This window comes from Sprattus sprattus (assembly GCF_963457725.1).
Source record: "Sprattus sprattus genome assembly, chromosome: 2".
Classification (NCBI taxonomy): domain Eukaryota; kingdom Metazoa; phylum Chordata; class Actinopteri; order Clupeiformes; family Clupeidae; genus Sprattus; species Sprattus sprattus.
In genome coordinates, this window is record NC_137921.1 from 42,319,982 (window position 1) to 42,342,481 (window position 22,500).

The 22,500-nt window shown below is 44.8% G+C and overlaps 1 protein-coding gene and 1 long non-coding RNA gene across 14 annotated transcripts in view; one reads left to right on the plus strand and one right to left on the minus strand.

Moving 5' to 3' along the window:
- The window catches only part of ptprsa (protein tyrosine phosphatase receptor type Sa), a 174,421-nt gene that overhangs the window by 65,533 nt on the left and 86,388 nt on the right, over positions 1–22,500 (plus strand). For 7 of the 13 annotated variants that reach the window (XM_080832930.1, XM_080832936.1, XM_080832940.1 and 4 more), the window contains 2 exons: positions 8,387–8,575; positions 17,916–17,933. In XM_080832930.1, the coding sequence (XP_080689056.1) occupies positions 8,387–8,575; positions 17,916–17,933 (207 nt within the window). The remainder of the gene's footprint in view (positions 1–8,386; positions 8,576–17,915; positions 17,934–22,500) is intronic. The other 6 variants (XM_080832937.1, XM_080832933.1, XM_080832931.1 and 3 more) reach the window with 1 other exon arrangement.
- Positions 1,666–5,154, minus strand: LOC308360804. The gene is made up of 3 exons (XR_013968533.1): positions 5,032–5,154; positions 1,976–2,103; positions 1,666–1,860 (listed from the first exon to the last, which is right to left on the minus strand). It is a non-coding gene; the product is annotated as an uncharacterized lncRNA (long non-coding RNA).

The window sequence follows — 22,500 nt, forward strand, 5'->3', positions numbered from 1 at the left end:
GTACGGGTAGGGATAGGGAGAGGCAGGTGAAGGGAGGATAGGTGACTGACAGGTCAGAGGGGGGAGGAGACCAAAAGATATGAAGAGGACTAGATGAATTAGAAGATGGAGATGGAGGGTACAAGTGAGGTGAGAGGGGGGGTACATGAAAGGCTAGAGAGGGAAGGGAGAGTAAAAGATAGGAGATGACGTGAAGAAGAGGTGGGGAAAGAGAGGGAAGGGTGAGTAAAAGATGGATAGATGAGAGGAGGTGAAGGAGAGGTGGGGGAAAGAGAGGGTCAGGGGTTAGGGTAGGACTTCAGGACACATAAGAGGATTCCTCTTTTGACGTGCACAAGCATGCACACACAGACCACTGCAGTAACACACACACACACACACAGACCACTACACTAACACACACACACACACACACACACAAGCACTCACACAGACCACTGCTGTACAAAACAAACAGACCACTACAGTGACACAGAGATACAAGCCCATCAGAGTAACACACACCTCACTGAGATCCACACTAACACACACTGTAAAAAAAAAAATCGTAAAAAAACGGTTTTTTTCCGGCAGCTGGGGTGCCAGAAAAATACCGTAAAATAACAGAAAATTACTGTACCGTAAAAAAACGGTTTTTTTCCGGCAGCTGGGGTGCCAGAAAAATACCGTAAAATAACAGAAAATTACTGTACCGTAAAAATACGGTTATTTCCCGTAATTAAAATACAGTTTTTAGTTGTAATTTTACCAAGATTTTCCCTTATTTTCAGGTTTTTTAACATTAAATAACAACATTTTCACATTTTAAAACAATTAAATGACCTAGAAAAACGGTAAATAAACGTTGTATTACGAACATTATTCGTAATACAACATTTATTTTCCATTTTTCTAGGTCATTTAATTGTTTTAAAATGTGAAAATGTTGTAATTTAATGTTATTTTACGGTATTTTTTCTGGCGCCCCAGCTGCCAGAAAATTACCGTTTATTATAATTTTTAGTGTATAGTCACTTACCTGATCTTTCAGCCTTTGAGAATATGCCTCTCTCTATCACTTGTTCACACACTAAATCCATTTATTGGTCTCATAATTACAGAAATGTGCTGTTAAATTAAATTACCCATGAAGATGGTAGATTAACATTGTTATACGGGTAATAATGCTTACATTTACAGAAATGTGCTGTTATTAGTTGGTTTTAATGGCATTATTTGTTTAAAAATCCTGTATATAATTTTTTATGAGATGTAATATAATAGTATACAACAATAATTTGATTAATCTTTAAAAACTAGTTAAAAAAAATGAATATTTAAAGCACTTTCAACTTAAAAAAACTATACTCACCTAATAACACAATAATTATTTTAATTTTAAATGGTTTAAACCAGTTTTTGGCCAGTCGGAAAAGGGGCTTAAATGAATTGTGTTTGAACAAGACTAAGCTGAGAACAACTACAATTTCCCATTCTCTGTATTTTTATTCTGTATATATATATAAAAAAAAAACTAACAGGTAACCATACAGCAACTGGTTCTGAAACAAACAAAAACAAATTCAACTGAATTGGAAATGAAAGAAAAAAAGTAAAAAAAAAAAACTAAACAAAAATCCACAGACTCTTGATATCTTCTAATATAATTTCCAACTCGACTGCAAATGTAAATGTTTTTTTTTTCAATAAGGCCCAATACATCAGCCCTTCATCTCCAAGTGGCATAGCAATCTTGTCACTTCTTGCGACGATCAGCTACTGCTGGGCAGCTCCGCTTGGGTGTCCAATGCACACAATGCTAGGCTGGTGGCCTCTCGATGAATCAGGATTCTCAAGCAATGATGAAATGCTCGTTCTAGGCTGTAACACAAAACGTTTGAATTACTACATTATTAAACCAGCATGGGGAGGAGACCACAACACAACATCAGGAGGTTCAGTGATGCAACCAATAAGTCATAAGACACAAACATACTTGCACAAAGTCCATGAGGTAGGAAATGGCTGATTTAACACTGCAGCGACTCCATCCAGCCCCTCGTCCTGATGGCATTGGTGGAAGAAGGTGTATGAGCATCTGAAGTGCTTTGAAGCAAAGCATGTCTACATGAAAATATTAGAATCCAAATTAGATATCTACCATTACACAAGGTTAAAGTGCATATGACACCTAAAAAAAAAAGGTAAACGGCATATAATTATCAAGACTATACATAAAACATAGTACTTTGAAGTCATGTGTAAACCCGATGATTGAAAAATTAGGTTTGTACACGATTTCAAAGTGTGGTTTTCGCGACGCTCTTCGGCAAGCAGTGCCGGCTTACCTGAAACCTGAAGTCTGTGGCAGAAAATTGCTCAAAATTGCTGAATTCTTCACCCTCCATCGATAGCTGTGTGGTGTGGGAACGAATGAAGTCTACCACCACTGACATCACAGGGTCACCTGGCAGTAGACCTCATTCGTTCCCACGCCACACAACTAGCGATGGAGGTTGAAGAATTCAGCAATTTTGAGCAATTTTCTGCAACAGACTCAAGCAGAGATGAGATTGAGGAAGACTTCGATCCGGATCAGTTTGTAAAGGTGATTGTGAGCATTGAGCCGTATCTGGAAGACGAGCCAGCAGAAGAGCCGAGTTCTGACAGTGATGATATAGAAGTTAGCTAGCCTCGCTGCTAATAAGTATAACGCCCCCCTCATTGAGGCAGATGTACCGTTTGCCTCCAGTCTCTTACAGTACCTTGCGTAAGTATTCACCCCCTTGGATGTTTTACCCTTTTATGGCTTTTATAAATCAGTCATGGTCAATATAAGTTTGCTTTTTGGACAAAAAAATTCACAAAATAGCTCTCTTTAATGTCAAAGTGAAAATATATTTCTACACAGTTATGTAAATTAAATACAAATATGTAATGAAAATAAGTGCTTGCATAAGTATTCACCCCCTTTATCACCCCCTTTGTATAGACTGACCTATTTCAACAGAGGTCCAGCCAATTGGTGCTAGAAGTCTCACAATTTGTGTAATGGGGGTCAGTGTGCAGTGAATGTGTCTCAAGTGATTGTAGTATAACGACACCTGTGTCTGGAAGGTCCATTCACTGGTCAGTATTCAGTAATCAGTATTACTGGCTATTGTTAAACCATTAAGACCCAAGATCACTCTAAGCAACTCAGAGAAAAGGTTGTTGAAAAGTATAAGTCAGGGGAAGGATACAAAAAAATGTCCAAGGCACTAAACATCCCCTGGAATTCTGTTAAATCCATCATCAAGAAATGGATGGATTGTGGCACATGTGTAAATCTGCCTAGATCAGGCCGTCCTCACAAACTGAGGGGCCGTTCAAGAAGGAGACTAGTAAGATAGGCCACCAATAGACCTATGACTACTCTGAAGAAGTTTCAAGCTTCAGCAGTTGAGATTGGAGAAACTCTGCATACCACCACTGTTGCCTTGGTTCTTCACCAATCTAAGCTTTATGGAAGAGAGCCACTGTTGAAAAAAAGGATCGACTACAGTTCGCCAAAAGGCATGTGGAAGTCTCCATGGTCAAGTGGAAGAAGGTTCTGTGGTTTGATGAGACCAAAGTGGAGCATTTTTTCAACAGTGGCTCTCTTCAATGAAGCTTTGATTGGTGAAGAACCAAGGCAACAGTGGTGGTATGCAGAGTCTCTCCCATACCAGCTGCTGAAGCTTGAAACTTCTTCAGAGTAGTCATAGGTGTCTTGGTGGCCTCTCTTACTAGTTTCCTTCTTGCATGGTCACTCAGTTTGTAAGGACGGCCTGATCTAGGCAGATTTACACATGTGCCATATTCCTTCCATTTCTTCATGATGGATTGAACAGAATTTCAGGGGATGTTAAGTGCCTTGGACATTTTTTTGTATCTTTCCCCTGACCTGTACTTTTCAATAACCTTTTCTCTGAGTTTCTTAGGGTGATCTGTGGTCTTCATGTTGTAACAGTAGCCAGGAATACTGATTACTGAATACTGACCAGTGAATAGACCTTCCAGACACAGGTGTCGTTATACTACAATCACTTGAGACACATTTACTGCACACTGATCCCCATATCACTAATTGTGAGACTTCTAGCACCAATTGGCTGGACCTCTGTTGAATTAGGTCAGTCTATATAAAGGGGGTGATAAAGGGGGTGAATACTTATGCAATCACTTATTTTCATTACATATTTGTATTTAATTTACATGACTGTGTAGAAATATATTTTCACTTTGACATTAAAGAGAGCTATTTTGTGAATTTTTTTGTCCAAAAAGCCAACTTATATTGACCATGACTGATTTATAAAAGCCATAAAAGGGTAAAACATCCAAGGGGGTGAATACTTACGCAAGGTACTGTAGCTCTTTCACAGCTGTTGTTTGTTAGGTCAGCCATTCTAAATACGTGAAATACATTCCCTATTTAATGGAAAGAGAGCAATGCTTCCAGCATTACTTCACAGCAAATTACTTTAGTTGTCATTTCAAGCTTGCTGGAGAAGGCACTCTTGTGCGACACACATTCTGCACCCACTTCTCGCGTACTTCCTCGTCTTTTGGAAATTTGAAAAGGCTAAAAGAATGGGAACTGACGTTCGAGCAATATGCTGCAACACACCGTGAAGGCATATTTACAACTGAGAAAATAGCCGGTGGCTCCCTGAGAAAATGTGTTTTCTGTCAGGAAAAATGGCGACCAAGTGCAACAGAGTACCTCCGTTTAAGTAATTTAAGTTTTTTAACGCAGGGTGGTAGTGAGTCGCTTGGGAAGTCGGTAGCTCAGTGGCGCTGCATTCAAATGATGATTTTAACAAGTCAAATGTGTATATTTTTCCTCAACATATATATATATCGATTGTGAAATACCACCTTCGTTCTATTTATTAAAAAAAAATAGTATTGAGGTGTCATATGCACTTTAAGTTATCTTGAACAATTAAACTGGCTTCAGTTATTATCCATTGCATAAAAGTTATAAGTGCATTTCCCCCCTATCTTTCTGAATGCGAACCAACATACCATCACTGTTGTTCCTGGTGGTTGAAGGATTTTCCAGATCCTCAGACAACTCCAACGCAGCAACCTTCATTAGCTTAGGGATGATGTTCATCTGCCATTTGCGAAGGAAAAGATCAGCTTTCCCCTCAAACTGGCTATCGAAGTCAAACTAAGATGTACAAAGATAAATATTCCATCCAATTTATTCATTTGAATTTACAGGCTATATTTACTGAGATATTGGGGGGGGGGGGGGGGGGGGGTAAGTGTTCCTTTTCATGGGTTGAAGGTAGAGAGTGGACATGAGGCATCAGTCAATAATACCAAAAATACAATGGCCCTTATTTCTGAAACAATAAACATTTGGTACATCAGTAAAATGTGGGGTGGGAAGGTAACACTTACATATCCCTCATTGTGTTCCTGGATTTTGACACTCAATTTAGGAAACGTGGTGACAACATTCTTGTCAAGACGCACCTTGTCATCACTGGATGGGTAACTGAAAATAACAGACAGCATCAACCAAACCATTTCTAAACACACATTGAAGAGTTCAGAAGTCCACCTGACCTTTTTTGTGGTAAATTGGAAAAAACACAGCTGGCATGATTATCGTATAGTAGGCACTGAGAATATTTCCCTTTATATCATACCTACATTTTTAAGTTTTTGCACCTGAACTCTTCAATTAGAAACATGTATTGCCATCAGTTATACTCACACTTCACATGTATTGACTAAAATATTAATTTTAAGTATGAGATATATAAGAACAACTTCCACTCCACTGTCAATACTTTTGAATCTCACACTTTGACAGTGTCGTCAACTTACAATCCTCATCTCTCCTCAAGATTGCTGACAGCAACCCTCACAAGTAGCACCCTGTTTTTTGTGCATATGGTACCAGATTTCTCATATTCTGTGAGTATGTTTGGAGCTTTTGATTGAATTAGTACTTTGAGTACTCCAATCCACTGTCGTCCAGCCTGTCATGGGAAGGTAGAAAATGTGTCTGTCTTGGCAGGGGAGGAGGCTGGAGAAAAACACAAACCAATACAAAAATGTATGAGCCATTGGTGCAGTTTAAAATCCCTAAACAAACATTTAAAACACATATTTTCAACAGGACTGCACAATTACTTAAAAAATTAGCAACAACTATTCAACCAAAGTTTTCTTATCTTACAGACTTACCGGACATATCAGTTGAATTTCTGCATCCGCTAGCTCAGAACCCGACCAGAAAAAAACAACTGAAATGTATCAAGTTCGTTGATGTCTGTGTTACGATCTGTATCAATAAACTCATTGAAGTCGGCATTATACATGAGAAATCAATCTATATATACACTTCAGAAGGTAGGCCATCTTGAGATTTTCATTCATCAAGTAATTCCTTCGCAGGTGGTAAACTATCTTGCAGATCTCTCTGCCATCTAGGTAGATAGATGCCAGTATTTTTTTTAAAGCTAGCCTCCATTTGCTGATAAAGAGAAGAAAAACAAGGTTTTAGTCATTATTCACTTCAGTAAAAAAAAAAATAAAAAAAAACAGACAGCCACTTCTACCATTGCCATTGTTTTGCTAGCTTATCAAACCATGTAGCAAAATTAGATTGATAGATAGTGCCGTATTTGAGTAATTAAATCTTACCGAACTGTGTTTTATTTGAACCGTTCAAGGCCGGTTACTCTGTTGTAGAATTGAACAGAAAAAGAAAATGTAACAGGTCAGGAACAGACAATACAATGACCAATACTCAAGCTATGCATTCAAGTTCACAGGAGATTGCTCCCGATTCCATTGTGCCTTGTCTGTGGGGGGGAACTCGAACAAACTAAACTTAAAAGGCATTTCACAACCAAACAACACAATAACATGTAATGCTGGTGTGCCGTGAGACTTTTTTCCCCATAGAATACATAGATTGTGCTTCGAGAGAAAAGGGTTTGGGGAAAACTGATTTACACCACTGGCGTTGCCCCTGCTCTATGGTTATAATATAAAATGGAGCAAACTAGCCAACACGATATGCTAAATAGCTAGCCTTAAAGCTATGGCAAAAGAGTATCTATGATATGTGCTTAAAAGAGCCTTCGTCATTAGAAAACGCAATATGTTACTAGCCAGGTTTTTACTTTCTCTCACTCTGCATGTTTTCAATAGCAAATACAAAATGGATTAAATTATCCAGGTTGGCTAGCTAGCTAACTTGAACTGTACATGTTACCTTAGCTAGCTACTATGGCTTACATTACCTAACGACTACAAACTGAAGGTTGTTAGTGCAAGCTAGCTAGTCAAAGTTAGCCAGAGCCTCATATGGTGTTGGCTACACTCACATTACGGCCCCCATTCAGCACACCAACATGACAGCACGACAACCTATACACAATGAGCCTTTCATCGTCAAATACAATGCCAGGGTATTAAGCTTTTTATTTTTGAGAACTCAATTAAAGTACAAAGACATTTACCTTTAGTCTTCTGCTGTCGTGTGTCTTGTCAGTGTTGAAACTCCGTGGTAACCAGTGCAAGAATGTTCTATTTGGGCGCGCGCAGACCCTACATCGGCCTCAATGCGGGAGGCGTATGAGAGCATAGACATAACACATGTATATGTCTATGTATGAGAGCATAATCTGAATGCTAACGGTATACTTTTAGCAGAGAGGCTAGCTAGCTTAAGCTACTATGGTTCTTAATGGGGTTTTGGTCTACGCGAAATCAGCAACCTAAAATAATATTTGAGAGCCTTAGTTAAAACCACCAATACTGTGCACCATCCGTGTTGCACATAAACAACTAACCGAGTCAATGTAGACGTATAAAAAGTCGTGTAGATAGCTTAATTCACATCAAATATTTCCCACTAACAGGCTACACGCCGCCATCTTTGTTCAGTTTCGATATTTTTGAGTGACTCACTCTCAACCAATCAGAATGCTTGATTTCATCTACCCGTGTTACAACAGTAAATATACGTATTTCTAATGGGTTTTTTCTGTGTAAAACAACAGAAATATTCTGTGTTTTTACATTTACAGTGATTTCATGTTATTTTACATTTGTCATGTAAAATCACAGTTTCTTTTTGTAAAATGAATGGTATTTTAAAAATACAGAAAAAAACTGTAAAAAAAAACAGTAAAATTCTGTTTTATTACATTTTTTTTTTACAGTGTAGCACAGAAACTCTAGATTAGAATCCATAGTGGTCTAGCACAGAAACTCTAGATTAGGATCATCTGTGATAAAGCACAGAAACTCTAGAATAGGATCCAGCCTTCACTCTCCAGCAGTATGAAGCAGAAAATGTAAAAACAACTCTGACTCCTCTCTTCTTCTCCTCCTCTCTCCCCGCGTGCAGAGGACCTGCTCCCGACAGGTTTCCCCCGGATAGACATGGGTCCCCAGCTGAAGGTGGTTGAGCGCACGCGGACGGCCACCATGCTGTGTGCAGCCAGCGGCAACCCCGACCCCGAGATCAGTTGGTTCAAGGACCTGCTGCCCATCGACCCCAGCGCCAGCAATGGACGCATCAAACAGCTCCGATCAGGTACAAACACGCTCACCTCCCCAACTCTGTCTCACTCTCTCTCTCTCTCTCTCTCTAGCTCTCTCTCTTTCTTTCCAGCCCCTCCTCTCACGGTTGTTTTCTGTCCCTCACTGATCCTGCTGCTTGTATTCCAGGCTGTGTGTGTGTGGCTTCCAGGCTTGTGTTTGGGTGGGGGGGGGAGGGTCCTGCGGTGCTGTGTGTTTTCAGGGGGATGACCTCCTACAGGATGTTATGTGCACCTCTCACTTCTCACGCATCCCTGAGAGAAGAGCTGGCTCAAAGTGTCAAAGGTCAAAGCCAAAGAGGAGGGACGTGTGCTCCCTGAGCCTCGGCAGTCAGCTGGTCCGGAGCTTGCAGAGAGAGGACACAACCCAGCACAGTTCAGCCCGGCCCAGCACAGCTCAGCACTCAGGCCTCACACATCCAGTCAAATCCAGTCTCACGCAGTCGCGTACAGTCCAGTCCATTCAGATGAGGTGCTGTTTAAAAGCCTGGTCCAGTCCACTCAGATGGGGAGCAGGGGAAGGTGCAGGCGGGTCGGGTCCTGTGGGTTTGCTTTGAGGCTGAAGTGGAAATTTACCTGGATTTAGTTTAGATACAGCCATGATTTAGCCCTGATCTGGCCATAATTAGGCCTGGATATAGTCCTGATTTGACCCAGAATCACTAGATTAGGTATAAGTATATTAGGTGTATTTTATTATACATATTATATATATATTATATATTTGATATGCCTGGTCTATCCTCCACCTGAGCTTATCCCAGATCTGGAGTGTTACCGAGCTCTGAAGAAGAGTGCAAAAATAACCTCCATCCAGAACTACCCAAGACAGAGTGCAGGGATGGGAAGTCCCCCGGCAACGAGAGGAGAGGAGAGGAGTGGAGAGGGGAGGACAGGAGAGAGGAGAGGAAAGGAGTGCAGAGGCTGTTGATGTGCTTCAGATGTAGCTGAGTGGTCCGCTGTGGCTCCGTTCTGCCGTGTTTGGGCCCCTAGTGGGCGCATCTCTGTGACTGTGTGTGAGAAAGCTTTTGACTCCTCTGCTGAGGGGCACTAGACGTCCTCGGGGGAGGGGGAGGGACGGGGAAGCGGCAGCACACAGATCTCTCAACCCATGCCCACACTCTGCAGCGCCGCCACGCAGTTCTCGCCTGATGTTAGCACTGCTCTGCCCTGATGCTGACGCTACGCTAAGCTGTGCTAGGCTGCTGTCCTCTGACTCTGCAAGGCCAGATCCGACTCATATCCAGCTCAGATGTGGTCCAGTGGCCTCTCCATCAAGGCTGAGCTGCTGTGTGCTGCTGGGTCTCACAGAAGCAGATATTACTTTGGCCCTCTGTGAAGAGACGAAACGTCGGGGGACAACCATGTAGAGTGTTTTATTCTGCTGAAAATCTCCCTCAGACAAGGTTGGCTTTGCCTCTAAAACCCACCAACACCTCCCATGACAAGGGGCTCCACTCCCCATTGGACTCTGCTGTTTCGACGGTGTGACCTGGTAGCCCTCCTCTGAGCGCTGACTGTGCCAGACACATTAAAGTCAGTTAGCCCTGTAATCACTGCCAATCCACATGCAAGCCAAGCCCCCCTGCATTGTCCCAGGACACGCGCTCTGACATACAGTAATACTGGCCTCAACAGACTCCACTGGTCCGATCAGAGCCAGATCTGTCCGCTGGGCCATGGCCCTGATCTGCATCAGTTCCAGACACATGAGGCTCAGTTTGGGAAGGGGGTCATGTGTGTGTGTGTTAATGTGTGTATGTGTGTGTGTGTGTGTGTGTGTGTGTGTGTGTGTGTGTGTGTGTGTTTGGTGGATGGTGGGGGGGGGGGGGGGGCGTGGGGGCTACAATGCATTAGGGAAGAAGGAGGCTGGGTGAGTTGACCCCTGGCTGTTGTCCTCTCCTGTCTTTTACCCTTCGTGTGTGTCTCTCTGTGTGTCTTGTGTCTCTGTGTGTGTTTGTTGTGCTCTCTTCTGTCTGTTTAATCTTCTTCTACATCGCTTCCTGGTTTCTCTCCAAGGTACTGGAGTCACGTTGCTGTGTGCTGCGTGTTTACGTGTCAGGACTGGTGTGTGTTGTGTGTCAGGACTGGTGTGTGTCGCATCACTGTGTTTATGTCTGTCTGTTGAAGTCCTGAAGTGTTCACGTCATCGGCACATCACTTCAAAGACTCCAAACCATAAACACACACACAGACACATACACACCTCCGGTACACACTCCAAACCATAAATGCACACCTGTACACACTCCAACCATAAACACACACCTATACACACACCAAACCAAAAACACACACCAAACCATAAACACACAACTGTACACACTACAAACCATAAACACACACACAGACACAAACACACCTCCGGTACACACTCCAGACCATAAATGCACACCTGTACACACTCCAACCATAAACACACACCTATACAAACACCAAACCAAAAACACACACCAAACCATAAACACACAACTGTACACACTACAAACCATAAACACACACCTGTACACACATACATCATACACACACACATCACACACACACACACACACACATCACACACACACACACACACACACACGCACACACACACACACACACACACACACACACACACACACAAAACCTTCTGTGATGCCAGAAGGTGAGCTCTGTATCCCCAGAGTAGTTGCACACAGTTTGTGTGTGTGTGATGTGCTGAGCGTGTGTGTCAGTGCTTAAACTCAGATGCATTATTGATCCTGCCCTCTGGCTCCAGCAGTCAGAACCTCAAACTAGAAACACCTTGAGAAAGACAACCTGCACACACACTCACGACACATCACCCTGATGAGGACAACCTGCACACACACTCACGACACATCACCCTGAGAAAGACAACCTGCACACACACTCACGACACATCACCCTGATGAGGACAACCTGCACACACACTCACCACACATCACCCTGAGAAAGACAACCTGCACACACACTCACGACACATCACCCTGATGAGGACAACCTGCACACACACTCACGACACATCACCCTGAGAAAGACAACCTGCACACACACTCACGACACATCACCCTGAGAAAGACAACCTGCACACACACTCACGACACATCACCCTGAGAAAGACAACCTGCACACACACTCACGACACATCACCCTGAGAAAGACAACCTGCACACACACTCACGACACATCACCCTGAGAAAGACCACCAGCACACACACTCACGACACATCACCCTGAGAAAGACAACCTGCACACACACTCACGACACATCACCCTGAGAAAGACAACCAGCACACACACTCACCACACATCACCTCTAAGTTAACCTTCCGAAACTAAAAACACCCTGATGAAGGCAACCTGCACACACACTCACCACACATCACCCCTAAATGACCCCCCCCCACACACACACACACACACACACACACAGACACACACACACACACACACACACACACACACACACACACACACACACACACAATGGGTCCTATCTACTTCATGTAAATTACATCATGCTGTCTTGTTCTGATAAAATGTTGTGTGTGTGTCTGTCTGGTATGATCTGTTGATATGTTCTGTGTGTGTGTGTGTGTGTGTGTGTGTGTGTCCCTATGTGAGTTCACTCTTCAGACTGAAGGTGACCTGATGTCTGCCATCTTTTTCCCTCCCTCTTCTGTTTGCTTATCTTTTCTTATCTTTTCTTTTCTTTTCTTTTCTTTCACTTCTTCTTGTTTGTTCTAATGGTCAGAGGCCTTTGGTAAGTTCCTCCCTGAGTTCCTCAGCTACTCTCAGCCCCTGAAGCAGATGGCGTTTTACCTTCTCTTAAAATGAAAAGCATGCTCTCCCCCTCCTCCTCCTCCTCCCCTCCCCTGTCTCGCTCCCTAGTTTCCACTCCTCTATTTCTCTTTCTTAGCTTCCCCTTTCACTAACTTCAACCCCTAGAAAGTTGTTGTTTTTTCAAAGAAGGATTCTTTTTTTTCCCCATGAACTTTGTTTTTTTTTCAACACATGAATTCTCCCCCCCCCCTCCCCAGGGGATTTCCCACACGTTGAATAGTTAATTTACTGCAGTGTGTTGTTCTGTGTAAGCGGCGTCACACACACACACAGACACACACACACACACACACACGTTGAATAGTTCATCTACCTCAGTGTGTTGTTCTGCTGACACTAGCCCAGCTTTTTTACCCAGCATTTTTTCTCTCTTTTTTTGTCCACACAACGAGCAAAAATAGTCCATGGAGAGAAAGAAGAAAGACGAAAACAGAAAAATCAACCCCTGTCCAAAAACAGCAGCGTATATTTAAGATGGGTGACACGCCAGCGCTGGTGTCCGCCTCACACAGACACAGTCTGCTGGAGCTCCTACTCTCTCTAGTCCGGTCTGATCTGGTATGATCTGGTTTTCTGCGGACTGCACGTAAAACTGCTGTCTCAAGTGATGAGGTGGACTTGTACAACAACAACAACATGACACCTATGCTGAAAACAGAACAGTGATATTTAACATGACCAAAGATGCAAGAGGCTTGGAAAATAGGAAAGATGTTCAGAGGGAGAGAGAGAGGGAGACTGACAGAGAAGGAGGGAGAGAGAGGGATGGGGTTGCCATTTACTGTTTAGTCTTTATAGCCACGGCCACTGGATTTAAACAGTAGAAGCCTTAAAGTTTACCCCAACCCTGCAAGCATTAGCTGAGGACCTAGCTGACACCCACATACAAATGGATGGAGGGAGAGGGAAAGACAGAAAGGGAGAGAGGGAAGAAGGGATAGATAAAAGCAAGGAACAAGTAAGATATATTGCTGCCTTTTCCAGAGGGGGGGAAATGGCATTTGGGTTTAAAGTGGTGATGTTTTTTTCTTAAGGTGTCACAGGGGAGGGAACCACTTACTGACCTACTCAGCTCCAGGTATGCATGCTGAGTGCTGCTGTAGAGAGGGAGAGTGTGTGTGTGTGAGTGTGTGTGAGTGTGTTGTCCTCCGTATGAAATGGAAGAGACAGCAGGACGGTTCCCATAGAGGCCCAGCTTCCTGTGTGGTTTAAGAAGGCTGTGTGTGATTGGCTGTCGGTGACCGCCGCCACCGACTCGTGTTCTGGGTGTGTGTGTGTAAGAGGAGCCAGAGGTGGTGCTCTGATTGATGGGGTGGCAGTTTGTGTGTCTGTGTGTGTGTGTGTGTGTGTGTGTAGCGGAGGGAGTTCAGCAGTTCATTTTTGTCGCCCCCACGTCCATCAAAACCTCATACACACACCACAATAACACACACCCCAACACTGCCAATGCAGCCAGGTCAGCCAAGCTAGCAGCCAATCGGTTCCCAGTGCACACACACAGAAGCCAGGACTAAAAAGAGCAGAAAGAAAGAAGGTGTGAGTGTGCATGTTTGTGTGTGTATGCGTGCAAGCAAGTGTGAGTGTGTGCAGGCGCGTGTGCAAGTGTGTGTGTGTGAATGCGTTTATGAGTGTGAGTGTGTGTGCTTGTGCGTGTGAGCGAGTATGTTGGCTTAAAGTCTTGGACAGATGTGTCTTGCAGTGTCTGGCAGAAAGGTGATATTTGCAGAGGCCCCTGAGGGGTCTCCTCTGGGGGTGTGTGGTGTGTGTGTGTGTGGGTGTGTGTGCATGTGGTAAAGTGAGTTAGAGAGAGGGAGTTGGGGGGTGGGATGACATTTCGAAACCTCAGGCCTGCATAAGTAGGGGGAGATTATGGAGGGTTTGTGTGTGTGTGTGTGTGTGTGTGTGTGTGTGTGTGTGTGTGTGTGTGTGTGGATTATGATTTTATAATCTCATAATGGCAGTTGATGGGGTGTCTTGCGGCCACACCCTGGAGTTCTCCTACCTGCCAGAGGGATGCTGTACTTAAAGGTCAGGAGAGATACTCACTACAGTAAGAGATAGACAGTACATCGTGAGATTAATAAACTAAGACAGACAGGAAAAAGAGAAACAGACAGAAGCAGACAGAGAGACAGACAGATATGAATACAGAGAGACAGACAGACATACACAAAGAGACAGACAGATATGAATACAGAGAGACAGACAAATATACTTAAAGAGACAGACAGACATACACAAAGAGACCGACAGATATGAATACAGAGAGACAGACAAATATACTTAAAGAGACAGACAGATATACCCAAAGAGACAGACAGAGAGACAGACAGACATACACAAAGAGACCGACAGAGAAACAGCCAGAAGCAGACAGAGAGACAGGCAGATATGAATGCAGAGAGACAGACAGATAAACACAAAGAGACATACAGAGAGACAGACAGATATACATACAGAGACATAAAGAGAGACAGACAGATATACATACAGAGACATACAGAAACAGATAGTGGCTAAAACCCAGACAGACACAAATGCAAGAAATAGACAGACAGACATGCAGGCTAACAGCTAAATAAGCACACAGACAGGCTGACCCTCAGACAGGCAGACAGGCAGGCTGTCTGTCAGACAGGCTGGGAAGTTAAGTCAGGGGGTCAATTGTTCTGAACAGGAGACACGCTGTATCCAATTGAGCAAGTCTCCATGGTGATGCTGAGGTCACACTGGCCTTGCTGGAGGGGCAGGATGGCAGGGTGCCCATTCTGAGCTGGGCAGATGGGCCGAGGCCGCAGCCAGATTGGGATATCTCCTTCACACACACACACACACACACACACACACACACACACACACACACACACACACACATACACACACAGAAACACACACACACATAGTTAAACACACACGTACTGAAACACACACAAACACACACACAGTTAAACACAAACATACTTAAACACACACACATACACATAGTTAAACACACACGTACTTAAACACACACAAACACACACACAGTTAAACACAAACATACTTAAACACACACACATACACAGAGGTAAACACACACGTACACACAGGCCACACATACTTTAATACACACATACACACTTACTAAAACACACACACAGTTAAACACACACATACACACATACTTAAACACACACAAACTCACACAGTTAAACACACGCATACACACACACTTAAATACACACACATACAAACAAAGTTAACACACACATACACAGATACTTAAACACACACACACACACACACACACACACACAGTTAAACACACATATACACACATAGTCAAACACACACACACATATACACACACATTTAAATACACAAACACATACTTAAATATATATAAACACACACACACACACACACACACACACACACACCACCTTCATTCTCTCCGCCATGGGTGTAGGGAAAAGAAAGAGCTTTACTAAAGAAATGGAAACATGTAGCCTTCTTACACCAGACACCCAATGGCCCCACCAGTCTGGCCCTGATCAGGCCCACATCTGGCTTCTGTCAGTATGTACCTGTGTGAGTTTCCCCATATGGCTGAGTGTGTGTGTGTGGGGGTGTGTGTGTGTGTGTGTGTGTGTGTGTGTGTGTGTGTGTGTGTGTGTGTGTGTGTGTGTGTGTGTGTGTGTGCGCGCGCACGTGTGTGTATGTAGAGAGACAGAGAGGTAGAGAGAGAGTGAGAGAGAGAGAGGCTTCCTACATGGCAGTGTTTCAGGGAGAGAGCTGGAGAAAGTGTTGACCTTGCAGTAGTGTATCTGCATCTACTCTCCTCGGAGTTAAGAACCGACCCTGTGTGTCGGTCCTGCGCGTGGCCATCTGTGGGGCTCTGCCATCACTGCCTCTGTGAACGTGTGACTCAGGCAGCAGACAGCCCACAGCAGACACAACTCTCTTTTTATACCTTGTTTTGGACTGGGAACATCTTCTCCCATCCTCCCTGACCTTCCTTATCTTTGCTTTGTCCTTAACAGTCATGTGTGACCACTTTATAAACCTTCTTTTATTGTATCTGTTTAAACCGAGTTTTAATCTAACCTAACCTTACCTAACCTAACCTAACCCTGACCATACAAACCTAACCTATGAGGCTTTTCTGGGGGAACCTAATCTGTCCTAACCCTAGCCATATGATCCTAACCTATGATGGACTCTCAGAGAGAGAGGCATAACACGCTGCTGCCCAATGACCCCATAACCCTGTGACCCCGTAACAATTAACACTTAACTCTTCCTAAACTCCCCTTCTAATATCCCCTAAACATTTCTGAACTCTTAAACAGACTTAAAGACTGAAGGATCCCTGTCCCAATGCTTTGCCTGATTCTTGAGGTCCCGGCCATGGAGTCTTATACAATAATAGTAGTTGCATAACACACGGCGGATGGTCCTCCATCTAAGCTGGGTTCTGCTCAGGGTGTTCACCTGTTAAAAGGCAGGTTTATTTCCCTGTCACTGCCCCATGTGCTCATGGGTATTGTAGTGCCTGGGACTCTGTGTTGCCTTGAAATCATGCTTATTGCTGAAGGGGCTGTTGTAGGGAATGAGTAGTTGATAAACGCATGTTGGTTGGTCTGTCACTGTGAAACACACAGGCATGTGGCAAAACATAGAGGCCAATCAGGTTTACCCTGTGCTGAGTTCACCAGTGTGTGCACTGCAGGCAGCCCTCACTGCAACCAGACCAAGAAACATGGCAACCCTTCTCTGCAAGCAGACCAAGAAACAGGCAAAACATGGCAACCCTCACAGCAACCACAACCACCTCCCACTGCTGCAGGACAGAGGAGCTCTTTGTGTTCAGAGGAGGGGTCAGGGCAAAGACACATGCACACACACACACACACACACACACACACACACCTACACACACACACAAACACACACACACACACACATACACACGTACACACACACACACACACGCGCACACAAATACACACACACGCGTGCACACACACACGCACACACACACACACACACACACATACACAAGGCTGCAGGGAGTGCATACTCACTTTCTCTTGCTGACAGCTAGCAATGATGGATGTAGATCTCAATGCCCCTCTGAGCATTCCCACTTCCCCTGCACACATATACACACTTACACACTCACACACTCACACACTCACACACACGTACACACTTATACACTCGCTCACACACACACACACATACACACACACACACTCACACACATAAACACGCACACACATGTGTGTCTGTGTCAGCTGCTGAGACTCCAGCAGACACAAGCTCCTGTCTTTCCCTTTAACAGCAGCAGTGGGAGGGGCTCAACCCCCTTCCCCTCCCCCCTGAAGAACTCCATTAAAATTAACTCTAAAACATTAACCTGAACTCTAACCGTTTTACTGACTAGTGGCCAAACTAGTTTTAGTGCGGCAGTTTAACTCTTGTGTGTTTGGTTTGTATCTCCTGCAGAGGATACCCCCATCAAAGGTAAGACACTAACACGGCCCCGGCGCCATGGCGACCACTCTAACACACTCTAACACACTTCCCCACTTCCTGCAGACCACTGGCTCAGAGACCGCTACGCTAACCAATCTCCTCTGCCCCGCCCAGTAACATGCATCTTTGCCCGGTGTCTCTGTGTGTGTGTGTGTGTGTGTGTGTGTGTGTGTGTGTGTGTGTCTATGAATATGTGTGTGTGGGTGTCCATGTCCATCCCTCTTCTTTCTCCATTTTTCCCTGTGCTCTTGTTTGGTCTGTGTTTGTCTGTCTTTGGTCTGTGTTTGTCTGTGTTTGGTCTGTATTTGTCCGTTTATCCTGTGTTTGTCTGTTTACCTATCCGTTGTTTATCTGTTGTGTGTGTTCTGTGTGTCTTACCAGGTGGTTGAACCTTAGGGCTGAGGTGGGGTTGGTGTGTGTGTCTCTGGGGGGACTGATGCATGCTTTTATTCCTGACAGATGTATTGGGGGGGGCATCTCCACAGCATCTCCACGGCAATGTGTGTTCAAACTTGTGTTACCCCTCACAGCGCCATGAAACCTGTCAGCGAATGAGTGTGTGTTTGTGTGTGTGTGTGTGTGACCATGTGTGCATGCGTGTGTGTGTGTGTGTGTGAGGAGCCTTCTGTTTGATCTCCTCCGGCCGTTTCTTGGCGCTGTGAAGAGATGTAACGAGCGATATCTGAATTGTTCTGGGAGATTCTGAGACGACTTATGGCTTGTCTGTGGAGGGAAACTGAGGACTTCATGACTGAGGGCACTGCGCCAAAATGGCGGCAGGTCAAACTGGATGCTAGCAGCTGCCAGGCTGAAGGTCGTGATTTCGTACCACCTGTGTTCATGCTAAATGATGCAAAATGCCCTAAAATGGCTGCTGCCTCCTGCCAGGCAAACTGTGTTGTGCCGAAAGAGAGTGTATGACCAATCCTTTTTTTACAGGTGCACCGGTAGGTGAACATTGTTCTTCTTTTAAGATATTTCCCTCCTGCTGGGCATTCTGGTGAGGGGGGAGAGTTGTATGAATTACTCACATTTCTATTCCATGCATCGCCCCACTTTTGTTCATTTGTGATCTCCTTTTCTTTTTTCATCCATCCACTCTGATCACATAAGCATCTTTATTCTGCTGAAGAGAGAGAGAGAGAGAGAGAGAGAGAGAGAGAGAGATGTGGAGAGAATGGGGAGAGTGACAGAGAAAAGAGACAGATCAGTCATCACTCTCTCTGCTCCATCTTTATCCCCTCCTGTGGGCATTAGTCTGGGTTTAGCTGCCCCACCAGGGGCAGTTGTTGCTGCTCAAACAGAGCATGACTGGTGAACTCTGCATCTGCATAATGGACTTAGCCATCCATGAGCGAGATCTCCCACTGGCGCCTCCTACGGGTACAACAGTGCACTCACCATGAGGGGTAGAGGTATGACAGGGCCAGATAGCCCTGTGGAGGTGTTAGAATCAGTGCCAATATGTGTGTGTGTGTGCGTGTGTGTGTGTGTGTGTGTGTGTGTGTGTGTGTGTGTGTGTGTGTTTGTGAGTATGTGTATGTGTATGTGTGCGTGTGTGTGTATGTGTGCGCACACGTGTGTGTGCGTGCGTGCGTGCGTGTGCGTGTATGTGTGTGTGCACCAACTTTTGTGTGTATTCGTGCGTGGGTGTGCGTTTGTGTGCGTGTGTGTGTGTGTGTGTGTGTGTGTGTGTGTGTGTGTGAGTGTGTGTGCACGTGTGTGTGTGTGTGTTTGTGTGTGCATGTTTGTGTGTGTGTGTGAGTGTGTGTGCGTGTTTGTGTGTGCGTGTTTGTGTGTGTGTGTGTGTGTGTGTGTGTGAGAGTGAGTGAGTGTGTAGGAGCCTGCTCTGGGCTCTCTACACGGATCACCGGTGCTCTCATGAGGGCGTAACATGGCAGCAGATGGAAGTTGACAACAGCCCCGCTAGTCTGCCCCCCGCCGCGCCCTTCCGTTTAACGACCTTACGGGGGGGTGTCCGCGCACACCGCCGTGACAACACCATGACAACGCCATGACAACACAGCACAGTGCTGCAGAGTGCCGTCGCCCACAACAGAGGAAGATAAATGCTGCCCTGTGGACGGGGAGGGGGGGCTCCTCACATATATGAGCACTACAGAAGAAAAGAAAGGAGATGAGAGGGGGAGGGGGAGAGGAAAGAGAATGAGAGAAGGGGAAAAGAGAGAATCAGCTCAACTGCTCCCTCTGTTATTTCTCTCCCTATCTCTCTATTTATCTCTGCCTGTCTTTTATTCTCCCCCTCTTTCTTTCTCAGTCTATGTATCTGTCTATATATCTATTTATCTATTTGTCCATATGTCTAACTATATATATATCTGTTGATCTCTCTTTCTCTTTATCTATATCCGTCAGTCATTATTTCCCTATTTCAGTCTCTGTCTGTTGTTATCCTTTCCCTCTTTCTCCCTGTCTCTCTGTCTATCTCCATCTCTCTCTTTTTCCCCCTCTCTCTATCTTTTTCTCTTCCTCTCTCTGTTACCCTATTTCCTCAGAGTCACCTCTGTAATGGATAGCAGCATGTTGTGTGTGTGTGTGTGTGTGTTTGTGTGTGTATCCTCTCACACTAGGCTTAGCAGGCCAGACACTCATGGCCTCTCACACTCACACGCTCCACCAATTCTGTTTCCTGACCGCTGGTGCCGTTAAGCGGACAGCACACTCTCCTGACAGGAGCACAAACACACACCCGCACACACACACACACACACACACACACACACATGCACACACACACACACACACACACACACACACACACACACACACACACACACACACACCTGTGCCCCCTCTGCCGTCTGCTTCTCTGACTCCCCTCTGCCTTCTCTCATCCTCCATCCTTTTCTATGTGGCTCTCTCTCTCTCTCTCTCTCTCTCTCTCTCTATTGACATGACAAATGCTTTTTTGTTGCCAAAGCCTGCAAAGACATGTATATATAGATATAATATAATAATATAGATACAAAGATAGATTATTAAACACAATAAAAAATACAGCTATAAATAATTAGAATTAGATGAGAAGGATAGGAAGTCTGCACCCTGGCCATTTTTGTGTATGTTGTGACACATTAACACAGAATGAGCTCTAATGTCTGTTCTTCTTCTCCTAAGAGGATTCTCATTTTAGATTTTTAATCGAGTGACAAAAAAATGAAATGTTTTTAACCAAATTGAAGTATAATGTTATTCTTAGTGAAAGAAATTTAGGACATCTTTGAAGAAAGTACATTTCATCTTCAACCCCCTTCAACTCTCTCTCTCTCTCTCTCTCTCTCTCTCTCTCTCTCTCTCTCTCTCTCTTCTATCCTTCTCTATCCTCTACCCCTCCATCTTTTCTTTGGGCCTCCGTCTCTCTCTCCGTCCCTCTCTCCCTCTCTCTCTCTGTGTCTCCTGGGGATGAGGGCAGGTAGACCCCCCCCCCCCCCCCCCAGAGTCCCTGTAGCCCCTGCTGTTGTCTTCGCTCTGTCTATTAATGGCACAGAGTCTCTCTATTAAGGACACGGTACTTCTTTTGCCTGTCCTATGTCTCACTTTCTTTTTCCGCCTGGTGTTATTGGAAAGGATTACTTTGCTAGTACCAAATGTATCCTGACCTTTCCAAAACCCCTGTAGTCTCCATATTACTCTACCCACCTGTTAGTCTGTCTACCGAGTCGCCTCAGAGATGCATGCCATGCACACGCGTCTGACGCCTCACTTCCCACAATGCACTGAGAACAGCGAAGGTGCTTTATTATCCTCATTATTGTGGTGTTTGTGATAATGGTGCCCCATCAGAAGATTAGTTGAAGAGAGAGAGAGGGGAAGAAAAGAGGGGGAGGGAAGGAGAGAGAGGGGGAGGGAGGGAGAGAGAGTGAGTGGCCTGATGTCTTTGGCAGGCACGCCCCTGCCGTGTTTGTAAATGAAAGTTGATGATAATGACGCAGTGCAGCTTTTATTCTTCATCTGGCCGTCTTCTGCTGGGCCTCACAGAAGCCCCTCCTCAGGCGGCCCGCCTTTGTCTCCACGCACTCTCCGAAGAAGAAGCTTTTTGATAAAGTACAGCCATGGGCCATGTATGTGTGCAGAGCAACTGGACCACACACAAACACACACACACACACACACACACACACACACACACACACACACACACACACACACACACACACACACACACACACACACACACACATACACTCACAGAACCCAATTTGGGTTGGATGCATGACACACCATAATTAAGAAGGGAGCCTGGCCTTCTGTCTGTCTGTCTGTCTGTCTGTGTGTGTGTGTGTGTGTGTGTGTGTGTGTGTGTGTGTGTGTGTGTGTGTGTGTGTGTATGTGTGTGTGTGTGTGTGTGTGTGTGTGTGTGTGTGTGTGTGTGTGTGTGTGTGTGTGTGTGTGGAGAGAACATCAAAGAAGTGGAGTGTTTGGGCTTCGGTATGTGAAAAAGAGCTTCAAGGCGTGTGTGTGTGTGTGTGTGTCATTAAACACAGCAGCCAGTCGAGCAGGGACTGCACGCTCGAGAGGACAGAATTAGATATTT